The 27,222-nt window shown below is 33.5% G+C and overlaps 1 protein-coding gene and 2 pseudogenes across 1 annotated transcript; 2 read left to right on the top strand and 1 right to left on the bottom strand.

The window, feature by feature from the left end:
• Positions 1-3,294: 3,294 nt before the first annotated feature.
• Positions 3,295-6,026, top strand: LOC106794627 (LEAF RUST 10 DISEASE-RESISTANCE LOCUS RECEPTOR-LIKE PROTEIN KINASE-like 2.5; annotated as a pseudogene).
• Positions 6,027-6,425: 399 nt separating this feature from the next.
• On the bottom strand, positions 6,426-16,742 carry LOC100305386 (serine/threonine protein kinase family protein). Its single transcript, NM_001251488.1, has 7 exons — positions 16,236-16,742; positions 16,110-16,205; positions 9,139-9,339; positions 8,995-9,041; positions 8,337-8,479; positions 7,448-7,546; positions 6,426-7,351 (listed from the first exon to the last, which is right to left on the bottom strand). The coding sequence occupies exons 1-7, from the start codon at positions 16,740-16,742 to the stop codon at positions 6,426-6,428; spliced, it is 2,019 nt and encodes a 672-aa protein (NP_001238417.1).
• LOC102664602 (putative serine/threonine-protein kinase) lies at positions 22,773-26,378 on the top strand (annotated as a pseudogene).

Raw genomic sequence — 27,222 nt, 5'->3', positions numbered from 1 at the left:
CTCACCAAGAAGAATGGAGAAGATGAGCAAGAAAGAGATGGAGGAAAAACAGAATAATGGAATTGCACACACGTATATTTTCTAAAACGGAAAAGTATTTATCTCATAACAAAAATGCTTCCCCTTATTGTGAAATTACACTTATTCCCCTACTTATATCAGTAAAAGACAGAATTACCCCTTTCTCTAATACAATGGGGTATGTAGCTACAGAAACGTGGAGTAGACATCTTGGAGGAGTTTCACATAAATCCGATGTTTATAACTATGGAATGATGCTGCTTGAAATGGTGGGAGGGAGGAAAAACATTAATGCTGAAGCTAGTCATACAAATGAGATATACTTCCCAAACTGGGCATACAACAAGCTTGAGTTGGACAATTGTTTGAGACCAGATATGGTGATGACGACAGAAGAAAATGAGATTGCAAAGAGGTTGGCCATAGTGGGTTTATGGTGCACTCAAACGTTTCTAAATGATAGACCTACAATGAGTAGGGTGATTGATATGTTGGAAGGAATTAAGGAAACATGACTTCACTAGAAATTCCACCAAAACCTTTGCTTTCTTCTCCCACTAAATCAGTACCAGAATCTTCCATTCCCTGAAATTATTTCCTCTGCGTTTTTGGTAAACTTTCCAAATTATACTGTAAAACGAATCGCTCTATGCAAAGAAAACATTCTGCTTTTTTCAATAACTTCACTTTTGAAGAGGAATTACAAATATGCATGGCACCATCATATTTCCGTTGCCATATATTTTTCTAAATTATTTCAACAGTGCAGTTGTAAAATTTATGCAGAGGAACCATTTATGTCTTTCCTAATAATAAACGATTAGACATAAATTGGCTTGGAAGTCTCATTGGGTGATATTTCGGATCCGTTTTATTAACGACACAAATGATTTTAGCATTGGTTCTATTCTCTGACACTCTGATTTCATTTACAGTTGGTGCTCATTTGAATTTACCGAAGAAGAATTTTAGTCGGTTAAGTCCCAATAGAAAGAGATGCTTCATCTTCAATTGTTGGTTCAAAATGTATTGCTTAAAAACAAATTTAGACATAAATTACAGTGAAACAACAGCAACACCATTACACCAATTCATAGAACATACTTGGTAACAGGATTATAAAGGAAGATTTCTGGAAACGTTTCTAAAATTAAAGTCAAGGTTAATAATTTTTACCCACCTGTATGAATTAAGACGTATATATATGGTATCATAAGTTTTTAGCCAACTGTATGAAACGAATCATCCTTATAGGGACAACTGAGAACAGAAAAACCAAATCATGAATAGCTGAAGAGAAAATTCAGAGAACCTGTTAATTTGCGTATTGAGACGATCAAAGGTAGACATTGGGTCTAACCAAAGTGAAGCTGTGAAGAAGGAACCACCTAAGACTTTTGCAGTCAATGACTCTAGTTTTTCTCAAAGTCTGGTCAACAAACGTGAAGTATTAATATTTTTAATTATAATCACCATATTCAAAATCTAATTAATTCATATTTATGAAGCAACAGGTTTGGTAAATTTTAAACACAAGAAACTTGGGACATTCAGATAAATTTAGTCCACAGCAAGGAGGATGATGAGGCCCAAATTCAAGGAGGTAACAATGGCACCAATTAAGATGCTAATGTAACTAAAAGTAACAGAAATATGAAAATATTTCTAAGTTCTAACCTAATTTTTCTGAAAAAAATGTTCTAACCCAAATTTACTTAATAACTCGCTTGGAGATTTAAGTGTCAATAATTAATATTTGTTGACTTGACCGGCTAGCCTTCGAAAGAAATCGAGTGTGGTCCCTTCTTGGCTTCTACACATTTATGGAGAGAAATTTCTGTTACATTTCTATTTGATCATTATTGACATTTGACACGTTAAAACGTGGACATAATTATTGGGTCTAATCGAATTAAGCCTGTAACCAAGGAACCACTCGTAAAACATACAGGAGGACAAAGCTAGAGTTGTCTTATGTTTTATTAAGCTTTATTACGTTTTATCTTATTTAAAAATATAAATAATACTTATAATTTTTGTGGGTTTATATATTTCATTTTATCACGTATGCTATATGCTCCATATATCTACTATGATATTGCCTATGACACTTGGCTCAAATTTACAATTTCATATGCATTGAAACTTGATAATTGGTCTGTTAAGAAGATATTTTCCATCTGCATGAGACAACCTTGATAATAAAAATATTACTCACACTACCCACACTGACAGCATTAGAGGAAGATAATTGGTCTTTTAAGAAGATATTTTCCATCTGCATTAGACTACCTTGATAATAAAAATATTTCTAACCCAAATTTACTCAACAACTCGCTTAGAGTATGTTTGGATGAAGGAATTTAAAATTTTGAAAAATTTAAAATTCTAAGAATTTCAAATACTTCAATTAAAATTCTTTTATTTTTAAAATTTTGTTGGGATAAAAAAAATTAAAATTGTGAGGGTGAAAGAAAATGAATGCAAAGAGAAGAATATTGATGCGACATGAGAAGTCGTAGGGGAATCGGGACACGACGGCCTACACTACCACATTCGACCACAACATTCATTCAATGACACAAGGCATGATGGGTAGTGACCGTTGCTCCTCTGACTAGCGGGTGCAGTTCTACGTATCCCCCTACCCTACGTTCACACCCGATTGATGTTCCACGAGCTCCGACAGTATCTCTTGAAGAAGAGGATCATCAGCGTGACGGAAGATTCGTGAGTTCGAGAATGAGATTTTGAAAACTTTAAGATGAAAGAGTTAAAGATTCTTCTATCAAGAACAAGAGAATTTTAATTTCGCATATTTTAAAAGTAAATTGAAATTTCACATTTTTAATTATTTAAAATTTTATTTTAAAATTTTAATTCTTTATAAAAAAAATCCAAACAATAAATTTTAAACGATCAAAATTTAAATTATTTGATAAATTATTTTTTCCAATTAATATTCTGTATCCAAACACATTCTTACATATTTCAGTGTCAATTATATGTTTGTTGATTTGACCTAGCCTGGAAAAAGCTAGAGTCTGGTCCCTTCTTAATTACAGCTGCAGAGAAAATTCTGGATCCTTTCAAATTGAGCATCCAAGGAACCACGCGTTAAAACATATAGAAGATGACAAAGCTAGACTTGTCGTTGTAACCAAAAATAAAGACAAAGACGATAAATAAACATAACGAAATGTATTTTATTAAGCTTTATTACATTTTATCTTATTTAAAATAATATTAATAGTAATTATAATTTTTGTGGTTTTAATTATTTCCTTTTACCACTTCATATATGGTCCATCTACTATGATTCCCTATGACTCTTGGCTCAAATAATTTACCATTTCATATGCATTGAAACTGCAGTTCATCATTCCACATGCACATGTTCCGCATTCTCCCTCTCTTTTCTCTCTTGTCTGTAACTGCAACGCTTCTTCTTCCAAGTAGCAGTGATGTCAACTTTAACACTTCATCTATGATTGAGGGTACCTATCTACGTCTTCCTTTGTAATGATACACTCTTCTAATTAAATTGTATAGATGCATGCAACCACACATATGGGCAGAAATTATTGATGGGGTACTGGTTGCAGGTAAAAAGCACTAAAAAATCGTCAAGAAAGGCAGTAACAGGAGCCACCTTAAAGTCGATTTTAAAAGTACCTTTGTATTTTTTTGCCACTTTAATTCCCTTAATTTTAAGAATACCCATACGCTTAATGTTTATTCTTTTGCGAGCGTAGAAATTGGATATACTCGCGTTTATAACATGGTAAAAAAAAAAGTTAAAAATATTGTCCGTGGAGCCTACTAGAAGAGTATTGATTTATTGTTTTGCAAACTTTTCTATATTGGATTGAGGAGTGTGTGATTTCTCTGGAAAAATTAGTCTAAAGTTGTAAAGGTGGAGAACAAAAAGAGTGAACTAAATAGTTCTGTTTTTTTATTTTTTTAATCCATAGGAATCAAACATGATATTAAAGGATTTATAACACTTTCACACTATAATCAAAGCTAGACTCCTGTACTAAATAGTTGTCTATTTTTTTTTAAAAAAAAGAAAGAGGCTTCATGGCGAGGAAATGAAGGCATAGTAAAATAAAACGAGAAAAGATAGTGGAAGAGGGAGAAGAGACTGGTTCAGGAAGAAAAGAAGGTGGGTAGGGTAGAAACAATTGCATCATAATTTGTTGTTTTAGATACAAGTCATAAAACCCAACCAATCAAACTTTGTTTGACCACAAAGAGTGACCAAGACATTGAAGCATTCTTAAAAATTCATGGAGCTGTAGCACAAAAGAGATACAACAAATTTTCAGAAATCAAGAAAATAACCAATTCCTTCAAAGTTAAATTGGGTCAAGGGGGTTTTGGTGCAGTATACAAAGGACAGCTACCCAATGGTTGCCCTGAGGCCGTAAAACTATTGAATTCATCCAAAATAAATGGTGAAGAATTTATCAATGAGGTTGCTAGAATCAATAGAGCCTCTGATAGAAGAATTGTGTGAGCTGGTTTTCGAGGAACCAGAGGCCTCCAGGGAAGAAAATAAGTAAAGGAAAAGCTGAATATTTCATTGATGATGCTGTTTATTACATGGTATTATTTATACTGATTTTCTCAATAACAAAATTTGTCTTTTTGTGCAGAGAATATCAGGAATTCGTTAGGCTTGTCTCCCCCCTACACTACCAGCATCATCCTTACAGATTTGGTGCCTCAGCTTGCATCACACGAAATCCTTGAGGTAAGTGGGCCTTGTAATTGTTCTCTTGGTCCTGTTTTCTAGTTGTACCCCTGCTTCTGTTGCCTTCTTGATTGGTGTATCACCCTTCCCTGTTTCTGCTATTGCTTCTGCTGTGTTCTCAATTATGCTATCAGCCTCTTATGTTAACATTGTCACCCTTCTTGGATTTTGTTTGGAAAGCCGCAAATAAGCTCTCATCTGAGTTTATGGACAATGGTTCCCTCGAAAAGTTTATTAACAAAAAAGGGCCACAAACCATTGTCTCTTTGAGTTGGGAGAATTTGTGTCAAATCTCAATAGGGATTACTCGAAGGTTGGATTACTTGCATAGGGGATGCAACACTAGAATTTTACATTTTGACATAAAACCACATAATATTCTTTTGGATGAGAATCTTTGCCCCAAGATATCAGATTTTGGGCTAGAAAGCTCTGTCCCAGAAAAGAGAGAATTGTTTCCATGTCAGATCTATAGGGACTATGGGGTATGTAGCTCCAGAAATGTGGAATAGACATTTTGGTGGAGTTTCACATAAGTCTGATGATTATAGCTATCCTGCATTTGGTATACACTTGGCTTGAGTTGGACAATGATGTAAGACCAGATGAGGTGATAACCACAAAAGAAAATGAGATTGCAAAGAGAATGACCATAGCTGGTTTAAGGTGCATTCAAACATTTCCAAATGATAGACCTACAACGAGTAGAGTGATAGAAATGTTGGAAGGCAGCATGAATTCCTTGGAAATGCCACCAAAACCTATGCTTTCTTCTCCTACTAGATCGGCAACAGAATCTTCCTCTTTAAATTAGTTGCATTGCATTTTGAGCAAATCTTCAAGTTATATTGTAATAAGGATCACCGTACATATTTGTTTGGTACTTTTTAAACATCCTGAAAATCAAATGAATCTCACGTGTGATAAATTGACGCTACATTGATTGCAAAAATCAGACCAATTTCTGGAGTTTCCATAATTGCTACTCTGTACTCTGCTTCTATACTTGACTGAGTTATAATGGGTTCTTTTAGCGCACCAAGACACTATTTCTGAGGTCAAATTAAACATATAATCAGTCGTTGAACGACACTTGTCGATCACCAGCATAATCAGTGCTGCAGTATCCAGAAACCTCACATGTCATGCCTTTACTGTAAAATATCCCATAATCAATGGTGCTCTTGACATAGCTTAATTTTCGACATATCACCTTCAAATGTGACTTGTTTAACAAATTTTTATTTGGTCTGGTTCAGTGGTTCATTACCAACCCAGGTTATAACTCTGGCAAACGACAAAGATTAATTTGTAAATATTTCTTCGTGCAGGTACCAAAATGTAAGGTTTTCATACAAAGACTCCAATGAAAAATGGTGTTAAGTGTAGGGAATGAATTTTTAATTAAACCAAAAAATATTAATAATATGTAACTATAATTATTGAAAAGATGAAATTTCATAACCAAAGCAGCTTTACCATCTATATATACATCTCAATCATAAAAGTTATCCTCATCATAAGATGACAAAATGCATGCTGTAACTGGGTGGATGCTGCTACAAGTGTGATGCTAACTCTGCTTTTACATAAATTTGGATAAGGTTAACTTGATGCCTTGATGGAAGTGAGAAAGAAGGTCCACTTATCCGCTAGCATTTGGCGTTGTCGACTTGCTCACCGCATTAGAATCAGGTGATGGTGGAGGAGGGTCATCCTTGAGCAACACAACATCATCAGCTGTGCTTGTGATGTCCATTACCTCAGGCTGGCTTTTATGTTTGCCATCACTCTGTATATCCTTGAGAGTCTCCACCACTTCTTCCATAGAAGGTCTCATCTCTTTAGAACTCTGCAAGCACTGAAATGCTAACTCAGCCACAGCATTTATCATTTTCCTGACTTTGAAATCGGATTCAAACCCGAGGGTAGGGTCGACAAGCTCATGCAGTGCCTGATTATGAATCTTGTTGATGGCCATGTTGGACAAATTGATTTCATGTCTATGCCTTGTGATATCTACAGCAGGCAAGGATGATATCAGCTCAACCAGAACCACTCCAAAGCTATATACGTCGCTTTGTTTAGTAAGCTGGTAGCACTGGTGGTACTCGGGATCCACATAACCTGGAGTCCCTTGTGGAGCTGTTGAAACATGGGTGACATGGTCTGGGAAAAGACGCGAGAGTCCAAAATCTGCCACTTTGACACAAAAGTCACTGTCAAGAAGAATATTGTTGGTTTTCACATCTCGGTGGATGACGTCTTTGTGATGAAGAAAATTCAATGCACTTGCAGTCTCCACAGCAATTTTCATTCTAATATGCCAAGGGAGTTTTCCAGGTTTGGATCGTTGACCATGAAGATGATCAGCAACGGTTCCATTAGGAATGTACTCGTATACAAGCAGAAGTTCGCGGCTGTGGCGAGAGGTGCATCCATATAACTTCACAAGATTTGGATGAACTAACTTTGCTAGGATTTTAATTTCATTCATGAACTGTGCAACTCTCTTGAAGTTGTTCTCATACAACCTCTTCACTGCAACAGAACGCCCGTCCCGCAGTTTGCCTAGACAAGAAACATCAGAAGACAGGAACCTTTGTTAATGGTCATTGAAAGCATAAAAACGACAGAGATAATTACAAAGGGTGTGTTTGCTTTTACCAAAATACACAGTTCCAAATCCCCCTTCTCCTAGTTCTTTAGATGAGTCAAAGTAATTTGTGGCCTCTTCAAGTTCATCATACAAGAAGAGGGGCACTCCTGGTACAAAGCTTTGAGTAAAGCTTTGAACTCCCTTCTCAGTGTCTTTTGAAGATGGATCAGAAGAGAGGCTACGAGATTGTATATATGAGATTGCATAACGATTCTTCTTTCTACGATAACAGAGAAAGCCGATAATGCCCATACCAAGTGCTCCCACCACACCAGAAACAACACCTAAAGAACAAAAGATGAAAATTTCAATTAATATATTATTAGAGGAGTGTCAGCAAGTCAGCAACACATTCCTCCTAACATTCTCTATTATTCGCTATAATTTAATAATTTATTGGAAACTTCAAAAATATAAGTGAGACTCATTAAATAAGAATTAAGACCCACAAAATGTTGTAATTTTTAATAAACTTAACAAGTGCATAAATAATGTGTTCCTATCATTTTTCATACAACATTCATTCTAAAACAAATGATGTTTAAGGTTTATTCACACAGATTAAGCAAAATTAATAAGCTACTTATTGATAACAACAGTCAATTTGGATTTTTTTAAGTTAAAGGATCAATAATTTTGGAATGAAGGAGATATTATGTACTATTAAAAGAAATGCTAGAACACATTTTTTTTCTAATCATATTTAATGAAATTATTGAAAATTGCAAATTTTTGTTAGTCCCATAATATATTTAATGAGTCTCTCTTAAATTTGTAGTTTTTAATGAATTTTAATACAATTAGAGAGTGTGTTGCAACTTGCAAGTACTCCTGGTTAAGAGAAATAAATATGCACAAAGTAGCGAAACAAGTTCAAGGAAAACTCGATCTATTTACCTATAATGAGTCTCAACTTCCGCGGATCTGCAACAGTCAACAGGGAAAGCAGAGATGGGTTAGCATTGTGCCAATTCAAGGAGGATATTGTAGTTGAATGTAACAAACATAAACATGTATATTTATGTACTTTGACCAAAGGCCTCATGAAGAAAGTACATGCTAACTGCTATGACATGATATCTGAAGAGAGGCACAATGGGAATTACAATTAACTGTACACTGAACTAACATCATACAATTTAAAAGTTACCCATAACATATTTGTTTTCCATTTCAAATTAATGAAATGACTTGATTCTAATTTTTTTTAATATAAAAAAAGTTAGAACCTAGTCATATCATTTGGACCGTTTTCTTAAAAACTAAAGCGTAAAGAATACTCAATTTCAGCCTATTTTCTGCATGTAAATCCTGACAACTGATGAAGAAATCATGACAATGAGACAAGGACTTATGGTATAGGTAGCTGAATCTTTTCATGAGACAGTTAATAATTATATCAAAGAATTACACAGTTGATTTTGTTACTGAGTCTACAAAAATACAAAATAGTTATCGTGGCTACATATTCTGTAAAACCAAATACACTTTGCAAAAGTGAAACCATAATCATCTGGCATGTAGAATTATAGATGGTTTAAGGCGAGTGTCAGACAGGTCAAAAGGAAAGGCAACGATCTGGTATACTTTGGTTAGAATATTCTAAAATGACATATTAGAATAGAAACTGCATTTGTACCCAAAAGAGGGAAATAGAAAATTAAACAACAAAAATAGAGGAAAGGAACAGAATTTGCACACAGAGAAAGGTGCCTGCTGAACAAACAACAAAAGTATAATCACAATATTTCCAAAATGTATTATTACCACTACCACAACTTTTTAAGTAGGACTTATCCTTGCAGAAGCAGAGGAACTGATTGCCATCAAATCCACAACGTCCACCACTTTTCTCACAGTAGTGGCAATCAGGTGCAGTCCAATTCAAAACAAACCCCATCTTCAAAATCTCAGTGTAATTCATTCTCAATAAGCTACTGATATTAACAGATTCATTGATGTTCAATGGCGTATTAACCATAAACTGGCACTCATTCAAGGAATAGTTTTTGTGCTCCAGTGCCTCCTTATGAAAAACCGCAAAAGAAAAATGTGTAGCATTTTTAGCACAATCTACTTCGTAAGTGGGGTAATCTATAGGTTCTGTGGAACAGTTGTAGAAGAAAGAGAGATTCCAATTTTCTGAACTGTAGGTGAATGGAGTTTGATCAAAGGTGTAATTATATAAGGGAACAGGACACTTGTCCTCATAGACATCTATGTTGGCCACAGTAAATGAGGAGTTAGAGTAATAGATATCTTTCACTAAAAACTCATAATTAGAAGTTCTGAGAATTGGATTTTTGTCCATGCAGGTGATCCCAAAGTGAGGGTAGCCACAAAATGGTTCCTGTTCATAAGGAATCCAGAAAGGATACTTAATGGGTGGGCCAGTTCCACAGCTTCTAGGTGAGCAGGCCTCAAATTTTGGATTAGAAGACAGAACAGTGGTAGCCAAGAATAAGATAGTGGTGATAATGCATAGTTGAGGTTTATTGTAATGGAAGGAGATTTGGAGGATCATTTGGTTCTGGAGATTCGAAAAGGATGAAGAGAAGACAAGAGAAGAAGAGAAACTGTGTGGAGTCTAAGGTATGCATTTAGAGGAGATTTCAAAGTGGTTGGTAGGTATGTATTGTGGAAATTTTTCCACGAAAATATGCTACTATTTTGTAATGGGGTTAATGATTGAAGTTTGAAAACATAGATGAAGACAAAACAAAAGTTCAAGCAATAGATAACCAGTTATTCGCCTTTTTACATGATGAGGAAGTAGGTTAACTCCCTATCTTTGTTTTCCTGAAGTTGTTAAGGGTGTTTTTTTTAATTTCATAGGTGGGTGCAAGTCCATATCATATTACTAGTCAAAAGTTGAACCCCCACAAAGGAAAGTAGGTGAAGTACCTTACAGTGGAAGTTTGCATACTCCATTTTTTGTAGTTATATAATAAGTATTGACACAAAAAGAATACTACTTAGAATGAAAACCACATCATCCCAGTAATGGTGACATCACTATGACATATATATCTATCATTATCAATCACTCAATACGTGTAATAAATTAATTAATCAATCAATTGCTAATTTAGAAGTTTCATATACATTATAATAGAAAATCAACATTTTTTCTGTCCTATGATTGATCCCATCACTTCTTTACCTACATAACAAATCAAAGAAGGAACTATGGAATGAACAGTACTGTAGATGTTCTATTTACATAGATGTTGAATTTTTTATGTTATATCTGAATGCAACCGTATGTATGTAGCTTCATTTGAATAGATTGCACTAATTTAAAGTTGTATAAAGTCATGTATACAGATTTTGCAGAGTTATGACTAAAAGTTAAGGGTAACATTTTAAAATTGAGAATTATTTTATGACTGTGAGGGGGAAAACCAGAATAAGTGGACGATTTGATTTGTGCAAATTTTCTAATGGAAAGTGGAGAAATCAAAGCTGTTTCGTAAAATTAATACTTTTAAAAATCTCAAGTAAAAGAAAGCAGAAAATTATGTCCATGATGGTGAAAGACGTGTTGGACCAGAAAGAAGGAAAAGATATTTGCTGCACTTGCAAAGAAATGCAATACATGCAACTCCTTTGAAAAAAAATCACAAATATACCCTTAACATATAGTAGTTGTTTTCAAATCAATGATTTCCCTTTCTTCTTTTCCTTGGCTGAGTCAGTGATAATCTCGAGCTATGTATGAATATGATAAACGTCGTAATGTTATTTTATTACCAAGTCATATTACTTGTCTGAGATATAAGCTTCAACTATTTAATTGATTGTTTTACCCCCACAAAACATGTGCAAAATTTCAATCAAATAAAATCCTAATTAACTTTTAGTGTGTTTGGGAGGACAAAAAGGATACGGAGACAATTTTTTTAATTAATTTTAAATTAAGAAATTTATATAACATCCATAAAAATAAATAAACATTGGAATATTAAATTTATACCAATTTATTATTTTATTTTTATTTAAGAAATTACTTATCAAAAATGATTTTTTTTCCTCTTCCTAATGATTGTTGGTACAGCCAGTTAGCCACATGTATGCATGATACATCCATGAAATAAAAGTAAATGAAGGAAAAGAGGAAAAAGGATGGATCATACTTTTCCGTCGTGTACCACCATTTTTATCTAAAGGACATTTTTAATTTTTTATAACTTTAGACCAAAAAGAAAAGAGAATAAAAAAGTCTGACTACAAAATGTAGCTTATATCACAGGCAAGTGATATACAGTAAAAATTAACATAAATATTTATAGCACCTTTCCTCAGACTGTAAATTATATATCAATAGTAATATCAAACATAGATAACAGTTTCCCCTCTTAAAAAGGTTCGCTGGAAATTTTGTCTTGAGTCATGCTCATGTATTCTGTTAATAATATATGCACTATATGCATGGCAGTATATTATGTTTGAATTTGTTCATCAAAGAATTTTTAAATACATGTAATATACGAACCATGAAAATAAAATTGATAGGTTGGCTATTAAAAATCCATTAACATAGTAAAAAGAATGATGGTTATAAACAAATTTAGACATAATGAATATAGCAAAACAAATGCGACAGTAATTCATAGAAAATTACTTGATATATTAAGGGTTATAAAGGAAAAATATCAGGAAACGTGACTAAAAGTCAAAGCGAATTCACACGTATAGGAAAAGGAGGAAAGACTGAGAAAGAAAAAACCAAACAACTAATAGCTGGAGAGAAAATTCAGGAAACATGTTAATTTGATTACACGTTCAAAGCCAGACAATGGATCTAATGGGAAGTGAAGCTGTAAAGAAGGAACCACCAAATATAATAGTATTTGTAAGGGACCATCAGAGAAGGACACAGCGAGAATTGGAAAAATGTGCAGTCAACTACTCTAGTTTTTATCGAAGTCATGTCAACAATAGTAATTATTAAATAAGAAAAAGTAATTAAATTTTACTTATATTTGAAAATGAAAATATAATCTAATATAATATCAGAAATTCATGTTATTCCACTCTGTTTTTGTTTCTGGGTTCCTGAGATAACCTCTGTAGGATGTATGTCCCCAAGTTAATACCAAAGCTCATAGATATGCTCTATAGGACTTGGTGGAGGGTACTACTGGGTGGGAACTATTGGAATCCAAGATCGGGAACTTCAGTAAATAATTGCATGTTGGGTATAAAGTATTTGAAAAACAGAACCAAAAAAGAAGTGATTATAGTTTCAAAATAAGCTAAAATAAATATGAATTGTTGATATGGAAAATTCCAGGATAGGAATAATGGTGGGTTGCTCCAATTAATTAGAGATTTGATGTGGCTATTTTTGGCCTGTGAGTTGCAACAGAGATGGAAAGAGCAAAGAGATGCTTCTTCATCTTCAATTGTTGCATCAAATTAAATGACAGAGAAAAAGAGCACCCAAGACTAAGCAAGGCTGTGAGATGACGTAGACGAGTGAAGTTCAAGAAAAGAGGATAGAAGACGTACTTCTTTTTGGAGGAGAACAGCGTAGGGAATGAGATCCATCTGGGCAGAAATAGCATGAAACTATATCATGTTCATCAATTTCTTCCTTCCAGCACTCTCCTTCACTTCCCAGGCATTTTGTGCAATTTTCAGAAACATCATAAATTACCTCAAACCCTTCGCATATGTTGTTGCTGTACAATGAAGGATTGGGATACAGGAAGTGAGTGGCCTTCGCATGAATGTCATCATATATGTTCTTAGATTGCAGAGAACAAACGTTGGGGTCAAGGTCAGTTGGCACTACTCTCATGGTTCGAGTGGTGTCGTGGATGTTCTTCACCATCAAATTATGTGAGGCAATTAGAATAGTAGTAATATCATCATGGCAGCTCAGCCTGAATGCTTCGCCGCCACCACAATGAGGGGGTCGGTTCTCTCCCCAGAATGGATAGAAGATGCCGGAAAGTGTTCCACAGTTGTATGGCCATTCCTTACAAGCCGAATAATTGAAGACAGATGGTGGTTGAGAGAGGGACTGCGGCAGAGTGATAAAGAATAAGCAAGAAATGGACGTGAGGAGCATGTGGATATGGATATCCATTCTTACTACCAACGCCCTCAAAAGCCTCTCGCTTAAAATATTCATGCAGTCTCTCTTGATGCCAAATATAATGTAAAAGTTTTAGAAGCAGTTCTCAGAAAATGAAGCAAAAAGTCCTCTCCCAGGAAACTACCACCCTCTTTCTCCCTCACCCTGTGCCTTCTTCTCACATCCCCACACCAAAACAAATTAGTATTCAAAATTCTGAAAAACACGACCCAGTCTCCTCTAGTACTCTTGCTTCCTAATTCGCATTGCACAATTTCTCATGCCTAATGTTTTTTTAATCAACTACAGTACTATACCCAATTACACAACACGGCATATCTCACCTCACCTAACTTTACTTCATTAGACGGAATTCTATATACTTTTACAAAAAATAAATTAATTAATTTCCTTGTGACAAGGTGCAAGCTATTTGTCTAGCCAATAAATCGATTTATCTGCAGATTTTTTATGGCAGGGGACGAACTCAGTTTCTTACTTCCTTTTTTCCTTTTGTGGGTCAATGCTTTTTGTAATCAACTTTTTATTATTAGATTCCTCTATAAATTTGTATATTATCAAGTTAATTTTTTCTAATCCAAAGAGTATAAACTATCCGTTAGGGTCGTGTAATTTACATTTTAGTTACTTCAGTTCAAACATTCGCCAGAACTTTAAAAAAATGATTAAATTTTTTTTCATAAATTCACATGTAGTATTAATTCATTAATTATCGTTATCTTATTCTAGGCCTGCTCTGTACATTTCAAACTTGTGACATGACCATCTTAACAATAGCCTTTTTCAAAACTATTTGAAATAGACCGGCCATATTAATTTTGCTTATTATTATAAATATGAATGTATCCGATGCTGATTTCTAAGCAATCTGAAACATGTGAAAGGATATAGTTGTTTTTAATAATGAAAACTTCAACTTTGTCACGTCCTAGTAAACAAAAGGCAAACTGTTTTAAGAAGTTATTCCTCAAGCCTCAACCATTAAATGTGCGTTCAAGAGAAATCCAAGTAAAATGAGAATGAAAAACAGAGCATTTTATCAAATTGAGTCTACCATTGCTGCTTCACTTTGACCCACCATTATTAGGATTAAGAGAAACACCCCAGAAAATGGGAACTTGTACACAAGAAGCCCCACAGTTCAAAGCCAGGCCTAGAACAGGGGTTTCCATCAACGTGGAAAATAAGGTTCTTAATCTTAGTGTCAACCTTACACCTAAAATTGCTGATTGGCCTATGAAAAATCCAGGACACAGTCATAGAATATGGTGATGTTGTGCACGGTATATGTTGGAAGGGGGTGGAAGTCAGAGTAAGTGTTTGTGAAATTCGTGGAACAATAATCATTTTTTGTTTTTTTAAGGACAAACTTAGTTGTCAGAAATATTAGTTTGCATGTTGTAGATTTTGATATAGATATATGAATACATTTATGGTCAATTGATCATCGAAGGAAGAGTTGCATGTTGTAGAAATATGTGTTCTAATCAAAAGAGTATGTTAGAGGATATGTTATTGCATACTCTAATTTTTATTTATTTTTTGTATTCTAACAAATTGTTAATTATAGTATGCGATTTACAACGCTCCACTTCTATGTAGGTGATGCCCCACAAAGGATCATCCAAATTTATATGCGACAAGGCAGCACACAGTCACTTATCTTGGAAAATTATAATAAAAAAAAGTAGTACAGCTTGTTAGGTAACTGTTGCCATCATATTTCCATGAAAATCCAAATTTTTAACATCCAATCACTAATGTGACACATACCATTATCGTTATATGCAGACTTTTAAAAGCTTATACTCAGTTATTACCAAGTAATATTTAAAAGTCAACGTAAGCTAAGCTCACCCTTACCAAACCTACACAAGACATTATAAAATTTGACACGTTATCTCACAACGCGGTCTTCAATAGTTCGATCCAATATTATAAATCTTCCACACAGAATGAAGAAAGAAAAAATCAAAGGGAACTATTCTAACGAAAGAATACTCGTGAACAAGCAGAACAAACAATTCTAATTCCATGTCTAGGAAATGAGCCTCTACCTAATCCTGAGTGGAAGAATAGCATGTTTGGTTTCACATCTCATCTCAGATATAGTTTTTCACATTTATTGAGAAGCTAGTAGTTATAACTTTAGCCTTTTATATCCTAAACGTGATTTCTTACTTCTCAACTGGTTTCTAAACAGGCATGTATGTAAGGAATTTTGGATCCTCAAAGAAAATTGAATGCCACCATCCAAAAGAATAAGATTATTCATTAGGGGTACTTAATCATAATCAGGAGAAGGAAGAATACATACTCGGAGCATGTGGAGACTTTTCTTGAAATTTTGGACCAAAAGGGGGTGACAGTTCCTGTTCTGGTGTTGGTTTAGGCGTTGGTGCTGCTAAGGGAGAACTTGTTTGGCTTTTGCTACAAACCTCATCATAAGATTGCTGATTAGGACAGAGGCACGTAAATGCATCCTTAGATACGTTGTGTCCACATCTCCCACCAGATTTTATGCAACCATCACATTGTCCTTCATCCACACCAATCCACCCTACCTCAAATCCTTTTTCTAAAACATTTTCCACTTGCAAAGCATCCTTCACAGCCTCTCTTAGAACAGAAACATTGATGCTATGCTTGCACCCCAGATCCTTCAAATTACCCACATCAGTACTTGACACAAAGAATGCATCTCGAAAACCACTATCTATGGGGCAACTAAATGATATTGTTCCTTTAATATTCACACTAGACGTATATGTAACAGGAGGACCACAATCATATAACAAAGTATAGTCATCATCATTGGAAGTGTAGTTGAAGAAATCAGAATCCAACTTGACATTGCTATACTCATTAGTACAAGGGTCATCCCATAAATCCAACCTTGCCATCTTCAAAACCTTAGATGTTTGATCAATATCAATAACATGGAATCTCTGCGACATCATGTCAATTGTCACGTTGTCTTGTTGGCAATCAAGCTTGAACTTTGGATGCCCACAATAACTTTGTTGATGATCACTACTCCAAAATGGGTAGCGAATGTTGTCGATTTCACCACAGCTAAAAGGTTCACATGCTGAGTACCCTTCAACATCACTCCATACATATTTTGGGAAGAAGAGTGTAAAGAAGAAAAGGGTGTTGATGATTGAAGAAAGAGGTGGAAGAAGAGGAAGAGCCATGATAGAAATTAATCTGATAAGGGCCTTAATGTGCAGATCAACCTTAGCTTGTAAGAGGCCTTGGTTGTTGGTGAGGCAAATGATCAAGTACGGCACAATAATATATATATATATATATATATATATATATAAGTCAAACTAAATGACGTTTAACTAGCTAGTTTGATGGCTTTCATAAAAATGGTGTTGGCTATTTGGAAGTAAACATTAAAATATACTCTGAACCTTAAAAATTTTGGTTCTCCAAACATGTACTTATCCAGTAAGATTTTTATTCACTGGCTGCAGTGTCTTTGTCACGTTAGTGATGTTGTGATTAGATTTTTTTTTCCTATTTTATATTTTTATTCAATAAATCAAGACAAACTTAACCAAAGGGGAATGATAAACGAGAGGAAAATATACAAGATATAGAATTGAAGAAGAATCAGATACATGTTTTTAGATTGTTTTAGTGTTATTTTTTTAATTAGAGTTAAAGTTTTATCTCAGAGTGTTATAAAAGTTATCATTAATTAAAGGTTAGTACAAATTATTAAAATAAAACTGTAATTCTAATAAAAGAATAGTACTTAAAATACAAAATTGTATCTAATTGTTGTGCTATAAAACATATACAATGAAGGTGGAAAGGAAAATTTCAAAAACAATACTACGTGTTCTGCTGGAAAACGTACCGTTGCCCAAAACTAATTGTGCAAGCAAACTGGTAATACGTTAATTAATTAAACTAAAACTCTCCACCTACATTTATTAATTAACTTAATTAAACCCTCCACCTACCGCTTTTTATTATTTTTAATCTTTCCCTTTTATTAAAAGAAAATCATTTACAACTACTACGTTTTAGATAAGTTCATAAGGTAATGGGATCGAGTCTCCTACTACTTTTCCCCTTTTATACATTGTTATAGTTCAGTTAATACATGTTTATATTATGTTCTTAACGAAGAGATTTTTATATAGAAAGGAATCCAAAAATACTGATGCAAAGTAAGGTAAAGGGGATATAAAAAATAGCACTGTTTGTGTATTCACCATTTTTATTACTATGTCAGCGAAAGTAACATAATCTGCAGACTAAATAATTATGACTTAATAGTTAATACCCAATTTCATCCGTTAGTTTACTTAAAAGACTCAATTAGATACCTTAATTTTATGATTATGCAATTGAGCTCCTTAGTTCTTAAAATTGATCCAATTTTAATGTTAGGTGTTTAGGGTTCATGTGCCCAAACGGAGATGAGGAAGATGAACGGGGTCAGGTTCTTTGACGGGTTTACATCAGACATGGTTGTCCTTATTTAATTTCCCCATTTATCCTCTGACTAATTAAATAAATAAACGCTTTATTTTAGTATTCTACATTACAAGTTTCACCTACGGCCTTTTACCTAGTTAGCCCAGCAGTCCTGTAACAGCTTTAAGCCCAAGCCCAAATTCAGTAACTCATTCCCCACCCACTTACCCAACCAGGTCCACCTTATTACATTCATAAATATTAATGATAAAAAATATTTAAAAATAATTTATCACTCAATTTACAAATTCACTAATTTTATTCACTTAAAATTTTTAGATGGCATCATCCAGTTGTGAAATTAATTATTTATCATTTTTAAAAAAATTAACTTTCATAATTATTTTCTAATAATGTTCATTAGACAAAAGTACGTAGTAAGTTTAGAGTCAGAATTTTCAGCCAAATTGAACTTATTAAGTAAATTTATTTAGTATATCAGTTTCTCCCAAATACCAATTCTCTGTTGGAATAATAAATGCTATAATTCAAAAATATGTAAACACTTAAATTTTCAATTAAATTGCATATCAGTGTAAGAATTTCTACATTATCAATTAATAAAAAAATTAAAATGAATTTTATGATAATTACTAAAAAAGTCAACAAATATATTATATAATTATTTTTTTTAATAACAATGTAAAAAATATTTATACTATCAATATATTTTAATTAAATTAAACAATTTTGATTTAACCCTGGTTTGTTACTTATAATCTAGTGTTTTTCTAATTTAGTTCCATTTTTTAGCATATAAAAATCAAATGTGAAATGGTATACCTTTATCTTTTGGTTATTTTATATACACTGATACACACCTCTCAAAAATTAAGGAAAATAATAAATGTGCACTCCATGTTGATGTAGAAAAAAGATATTATGTCTAAAATTAATAAATACACTTTAAGATCGAAAGAGACTATTTTTTAATGTTCACCTAACATATTTCTTTATAACTGATGTGACCATTTTTATATTTACACAATACGTGGTCGACCTGAATTAATTACAATAAGATGAAAACAAAAACCAACGAATAAAATAATAAAATATCTTTAAAAGATAATATGTTAGAAGTAAACTTGGATAGTCTAAACTACACTAATTAACAAAAGCAATCACTCATATATATATATATATATATATTATATATATATATATATATATATATATATATATATATATATATGCAGACTAGTGAAGCTGTGCTTATGTGAATATGAGCAAAGATTTCACTAATAGAAAAAATGTACAATAATTTTTCAAAGAGATAAAAGGAGTTCTTGTACCTTTTTCGCAACTATTGACTTCAGTTCTGCCATCTGAGCATAAGCACCTCGATTGCTTAGTGGCTGGATCGAATATGCAATGGCCATTAGACTCCTCGCACACTGCACATTCCTGAGCTCTCATCCAATCAAGCACGAATCCTTTCTTCATAGCATCACCAAAACCAGTGATCAAGCCACTAGTTTTTCAATCTCATCCTGCTTCACTGTCACCACAACATGTTCCTCACAGTGCCTAAGCCAATCATGGTCATCACTTTCAGCTTCATCCCCGGCCATAAACACATAAGATTGATTCGTATTATGTTTCAAGCACCCTATAGACTGAACAGATGAATTATAAGAACTGCACTTGAAATAGAAACTGAGGTTAAAACATTTTTCTCTCATTTATTTAATTTTTAAAAACTTTATTAAATTTTTAAATAAAACTTTTTATATTTATTTTAAAAAAATAAGATGTTACAAAGCCTTGTGCGGTATATATGGGCTATAATTTTTTAACCCATTTAAATTATGAACTTTTTAGCTTAGCTCATTTAACCCATGGGTTAAACATGTTTGATAATGGGCTTCTTAGACTTTTTATGCCTTAATTTTTTTTTTGTAGTTTAGTAAAAGTAAAATATAAATAGATACTAATAAAATAAAAGGATCATCGTGATTTTACTTGAAATTAGATACATTTCAAACTAATCAACACTAAATCAAAATCCATAAAGTATAATTCTAAAACATCAAGTGATTATTTTAAATAGTTCAATTTAATCCTCAAATTTTTAAAAATAAAAACTAAATTAATATCTTTTTAAAAATTTGAAGATTAAATTGAACCTTTTAAAAATTTGGAAACCAAAGTGATTCATTTAAAATAGTTTGAAGATCAAATTGATAATTAAGTCAATGTTTAATTAATTTCAATCGATAAAAAAATATAATACTTTTGAATATGTAATTAGGAAGAATTGTCCATTTTAGCCTAGTAATGGAAGAAAAAGGCTAAAATGCTGAAAGTGATGTTCACATAATTATGGTCCATGCTATTAACTGGCAGGCAGCTACCGAGTCAAGGGTCCGAGACTTGCCAGCACTACATCAATAATTCAATAACAGCATAATGCATGATTTTTTAACAAAAACATGCCTTGAGTACAGATTATATTTAAACATAAAAATCAAATTTTATACTATTTTATTTATATTGAAATTCCTATAACTATATACCAAATTACAAATTTTTTTATATCCGGTGTATTAGTTCAAAGAAATTTTTGAATGAATTATATTAAAAGTAATTATTAATTATATGCATTGTGTTAACTCATCGACAAATGGAAGCCTGAGTGTCGAATTCATCGAATTCACATGGTCTTTGATTGTACTCAGAGTTGAGTATATCCAATTTTCAAGCAACTAATGAATTGATTCAAATATTTGTAATATGTGACATTAAAAGTTAATTAACATGAAATTAAACTAATTAACTAGCACGTGCAACGGAAAAAAACAAACACTCGGAATGGTGAGGTGACAGTCGAAACAAAATGACTGATATGTTGGGGCTTAGCCTATCAAAACTATTCTTGATGCAATATTAATTATTTTTTCCTATTCAATATTATTTTAATTAACACTTATATCTACTCGTATACTCTAACCGCAATTCCTCACATGAAAGAGCCTAATTTTCTTAATTTCTCTCATAATCCCTTAAGAGATAAACTAGCTAAATTGCATTATAAACTGAGATGCAAAGACAGGCTAAATGAAATCATTTTATCCCTAGAGATGAATTATTTAGATGTTCTCTCTCTCAGTTCTTAAGAGATAAATATTTTTCAATGAATATGGATGATCAATCCACAAGTATGAAATTAAGCATAGAAGAGAGACAATGAAACTGAAATAACATTAAATAAATAGTAAAAATCGTTACATTAAGAGTGTTTGATTGCAAAGATCCCAACAATGAGTTTTTTAACCTCTCATTGTCATGAGAGGCTTAAAATTACAAAAATGGTGAAGAGTGGTGGAAGAGAATGGAGGGAAAATGGAGAGGAATTGGGAAGATTGCTCCAAAATGAATGGGTCCCCCCTCTTGGATGTGCCCTAGGTTGCTCTTCAGTGTGGGAAGCTAAATGAATATGTTCCCTCTCTTTTTTCCACTTAAAACGCAACTCAGTTCTGATTTCACGATTTTGTGCGCTAAGCGAGGAATAAGTGGTCACGCACTAAACGCGCCTTCACGTGACACTTGACTTCCAAAGTGTCTTCTTCGCACTAAGCGAGGGCTGCCCCCTGAACAATCGCGTCGCACTGAATGTGTATGACGCGTTGAGCGAGAGTCTTTAGACCTTCAACTCTCTTCCATGTCTTCTTCTATGTTTCTAAAAAAAATACACCACCAAACAATATAAATTTATCAGTTTAAGTACCTACTGAACAAAAACTCAAAGGATGTCAAGATCCTAATGGTTCACACAAAAAAAGACAATAAAAGATGGAAAATTTGATAATTTCTATGTGACCTAAATACAAAATATACTTATATATGCACAATAGTTATCACATTAATGTAATGATTTAATAAAAAAATTATGAATTTAATGTCTATGCATTAATAATATAAAATAAGAAACTTTATAAACTCAGTGATTATGATGAATTCTTTTGTATAAACTCAATAAGAAAATCATATTTATCTTTTTTTCCTTGGTTTATTAATGTTTACAAGGAGTGAATTCCATATCAGTTAGGTCTCCGGCCTTATTGAGTAGCCTTCTAATTTTTCTTTCAATTTTTTAAATTAGGAAAAATGGTAACTATACAAAGGCAGATATTGCTATTTTTAGGGAAGGGGTATAATATCTGCAGGAGTCCTTAAACAAGTTCCTTTACAAGGGCTAACTTTTGGTACTCCTGTAAAACATCTACTCCCTTGTAGTTAACAATTTTTTTTTTTTGGTAACTTGTTCCTCTTCTAGTTATATTTGTTTTAATTTAAACATCACTAGGACTTAATATTTTACCTTTAGTGATTGTTTTCTGATTACATAATAGATGCTCTGCTTGGCCACAGTATATTATGGTAATGGGCTTAGCATACCCAGCTGACTATTTTTCTATACAATAAATATATAGAAAAATATTTTCTTCGGAGGGTGTGTGTGTAAAAAATACTCCTCTTTGAACAACAACAATAAGGCTTTGTTGTTGTTTTGGCAAATTTTGACCATAGGTGTGAAATTGCAATCCAGCACCTTGATGAAGATACACAGTTTAATGCATGTTTTACTTCATTTAATAAATTTGTTCTAGATCAATGAGTATATTATGGTAATTATGCATGTTTTCTTTTGGCAGATTAATTATGTTGTTAATCACTCTACATACAGGATTTTTTTTAATTATGATCTGTTTTTAATTTTTTTTAGTTACCAAGAGTTGTTCCACCACACCTAGCCTAGACATGGACCCTACAGCCATTTTTTTTTTTTGCACAGCATGGACCCTACAGTCATTGACTTGAATATGTTTTTTTTTTCATTTAAATATAGAATTTATTTGTTTTAATCCTTTATTTATTTACATTTCAGTTGTATACGTGAAAATGAATTAGACTTTGTAGAATTTAAAATTCATAGATATTTGCAATTCTGATCAGCCAGCTTTTTCACTCTCACTCAGCATCTCAGTGGCCCTGCAACATTTAGTAATTACGACCTCATAAGAATGGTGTGTGATCTCTTTGAGTGCTGCTTTACTAGCACTTCTGACGCATTTTCAAAGCAGACCAAGTGGCGAATCTTGCCCTACAAGAAGCTAGCAAAAGTCACATAATTTTGATCAATCTCATTGTCTTGGAAAGAGAGGACTTGTAACTGAATATTATGGTAAGAGACTAAGCTGTGTCCTTTTATATGAATAATGTAAATAGAAAAGGAAAAAGCTTAGATAAAGTAGCTTAAGTACTTTTGGAGCGGTTCTCAAATCAAATTTGGAGTTCATCTTGGTAATTCATGTAATAAAAAATTACATTAAAGCTCAGTATAGGTTACCAATGTGAAACGCCAATTTTGATTACTGATTACATGACAACAGCAAATGGACTTAAGGAACTGCATACACATTTTGTCCAATAGAAAAAGCACAAAGCTTAGGTGCAGTTCTTTAGGTTCTTTTGGTGCTCTTATTAAAATTGGTGTTTTACCATGGTAACACACACGATAAAGGTCAGTAGTTAAAGTTAGCGTTGAATACCGAGATAAAATTCTTATTGAAGAGCTAACAGCTAAAGCACCTAAACATCTGCAAGTTTTGTTCATACAAATATTTTCTTCTGGTTATTTACCTTGTTTAAGGAAAACTTGAGGATGGGCGTGAGATAACGATCCAGTGCTTTAACGAAGACAAGCACCACATGTTGCAACAGTTTATCAATGAAACTGTTATCCTAAACTACTTGCCTCACAAAAATATCGTGTCAATTTATGGGTGTGCTTCTCATCACAAGGAATCACTACTGGTGCATGAATACCTATCCAATGGAAATCTTTCTGCTCATCTTCAAAGTGAAATAGCCGAAAACAGCACACAACCTTGGTTGACCAGATTAGATATAGCCATTGATATTGCAAATGCATTGGACTATCTTCACTATTATGGCATCATCCACCGTAATGTGAAGTCCAGCAATATTCTCCTAGATGTGAACTTTTGTGCTAAACTTGCTAACCTTCATTTATCTCAGAAACTTCCAGATGGAGTTCCTGTCTATGCCACCCATGTTACTGGTGATATAATTGGGACATGTGGTTATATGGACTCAGAGTTGGCATATGGCCGGCTTAGTGTTAAAAATGGTGTTTATAGCTTTGGGGTGGTATTGTGTGAGCTTCTATCATTGACGCTGGCAAAATGCTGGGTTCTGAATGAAGAGGATAATCTTGCTACCCTTTTAAGCAGAAAAATTGAAAACCAAGCTTTGGTGGAGTTGTTGGATCCAAGACTTGGCTTCGATACAAACCTTAAGATCAAGTGGATGATGACTGCTATAACTGAGCTTGCACTTCTATGCATGAAATGCCCACAAGAACTAAGGCCTAATATGGAACAGGTGCTAGAGACACTCGATGGCATAAAGCAAGGAAGACATGAAACAAACTCAATAAAAGGTATAATAAAATGATCTTTTGTCCATTTTCCTTTGTCATGGTTTTCTTGCTTGAGAAATGCTAGAAACACACTCCCACTCATTGGTTGAAATTAAATGGAAATCTCAAAATTTAGTGGGTTTCACATTATTTAATGGCTCATCCTGATTTTTTAGTTTTCAATAAAGTTTAACCAATAAGAAAGAGAGGGTTCCTAGCACCCCTCTTTCTAGCTTTCATGTGTTTTGTTGTCAACAGACTGAGGATAAAAGGTTTATTCATGTCTTAATATCCATAAATGCCAACTTTGAAAATCTTCCACCATGCTGAACTTGAAGAAGCTACTAACAATTTTGACACTTGCCTTGGAAAGGGAGGGTACGGCACCGTGTACTATGGTGAGAGGCTAATTAGTCCCCATATTTTAAACCAATGTTCCCTGTGAGTAATATGCATATATCTATCTTTGTTCTGATAGCATGCCATTGTATTAGGAAAACTTAAAGATGGACAAGAGGTAGCAATAAAATGTTTCCATGACGAGAGCGAGACAGAAAAGACCATTAAGCAATTCATGAAAGAAACTGAGATCTTAATTCTGTTGCACCATCAAAATCTAGTTTCACTTTATGTCCGCACTTCTCGCCATAGCAACAAACACAAGATAGTGTATGAGTACATCTCCAATGGCACTCTTTCTAAACATCTTCATGAATCTTCCCGTGGTAAATTACCATGGCATACTAGATTGAACATTGCCATTGAAACTGCAACTGCCTTGGTATATCTTCATGATTCAGCTATCATCCACTGTGACGTAAAAGGGAGTAACATCTTATTGGATGACAATTTTACTTTTAAAGTTGCAGATTTTGGATTTTCACGGTCTCTTCCAGATTATGTTACTCACGTTTCCACTGTTCCAGTAGGAACCGGTGGCAGTTGCAGTTTCACTCTTGCATAGATCCCGACTACTATGAATCTGGAAGGGTTAGTGACAAAAGTGATGTCTATAGCTTTGGGGTGGTCTTGTTTGAACTGATATCATCCAACCCCCCAATTTTAATGGAAGGCACAGATTATGTTTCTCTTGTACAGTTCTCAAAGAGAAAAATCTTAAACAAGGAATTAAACGCGGTAGTGGATCCAAGTTTTTGGTTAGGTGTTGACACAAACATGGTGGAAATGATAACAGCAGTGGCAGAGTTAGCATTTCAGTGTGGGCAGTGTCCCAAGGAACTCAGACCATCCATGAAACAGGTGCTAGATACCCTAGAGGGCATAAGGAAAGGAACATGGGGATTCAACCAGATAACATAGTCTTTATTCATGCTACCAACATGCCTGATTCTACCAAACCATTCACATGGCTTGTGGTCTAGTAATTGGATTTTGGCTGAACAGAGATGAGTTTTTGCTGCAGTATAGTAATTTCAGGTTAGCCCTACATCATATTGAAAACAGTGTGTTGTAGGTTAGAAATTTACTTGACTATTAAGGGTGTGTTTGTTTTAGCTGGATTACACTTTGAGGCATGCTGAACGTGAATCCTGGTCTCACTTGGATTCACTTTCAACGTGGTTTAACAGCAATACAAACATGCTCATACATTTTATGATTTCCAATACAAAAAGGTAAGGGGATCTAGCTCAATTGGTTAAGTACAGTGCATGAATTATTGTAAATCCCCTGTCTTCGATTCTTAGGGATAAAAATAAAATAAAATTCTATTACATGATAAATGTAAATGCATTCCTGGCAAATATGAAAATAAAAGCCTCTGTTCGTAAAATTTGTGAAAAATGTCGATTGATTCGAAGACGAGGGCGAATTATAGTTGTTCTCAATGTATAAGAAAAGACCAAAAACTGGGAACCGTCTCAGAATTTCCATACAATTCAAACATTATCCTTCCCATCCTCCTTTTTAAAAGTAAAAACATGTATAATTCCTTAGTACAGATAAAGGGAGTTATCAAATGTCAATATTAAAAATAAAAGGAGTGACCAGTCAACAGCTGTTGTACATGGATAATGGATTCTTCATAGCACTCTGTATGGTGTCCATTGAATTAAAGAGTTTAATTTTCATCGGGTTAAAATATGATATGCCTCCTTCTTAACCAAATTTTCTCATCTACTTCTCCTCCTGTGTTGTGTTGTAGTGATTATCAGTTAAATAGAAACCAAACAAACTTGCTTCTGGGCTTCACTGTTGATCATGTGTATCCAACAATAGGCATGTGATTGTTATTTTCTTCTCACTAATTTCTATTTTCTTTAAAGTTATTAAATCTTGAATTAGTTATCTAACTTTAGCTACACCATGTATATATTTCCACATATATTGCACTTTCAATCATCCTTTGCCCTCATTTAGTTAAATACTAGGAGGCTTTTCCAGCAGAGCCATATTTGAATTCAAGAGAATCTCACAACTTTACAGCCGTTTTCATATGACAAAAGATTTTATGAACATTATTAGACAAAGCACTCAAAGTATGACCATGGCACAAAATATTGTTGTCACAGAAATCATCTGTCACTAGAAAATCCAGAAGGTGTAATTTGAGCCAATTCAATAAAAGTTTTCTCAGAACTCTTCAGATTTTCCATTCAACATAACAAACTCAATTCAGTAATCCAAAATTTCATTTTTTGTTGTCAAGAAAAAAAATTATCACCATTAAAAATTTTCAAGTTTACTGGACAAAGACTCTAATAAATCTATAT

Source organism: Glycine max, chromosome 9 (genome assembly GCF_000004515.6).
Source record: "Glycine max cultivar Williams 82 chromosome 9, Glycine_max_v4.0, whole genome shotgun sequence".
NCBI lineage: Eukaryota > Viridiplantae > Streptophyta > Magnoliopsida > Fabales > Fabaceae > Glycine > Glycine max.
This window is presented reverse-complemented; position numbering and strand designations above follow the sequence as displayed.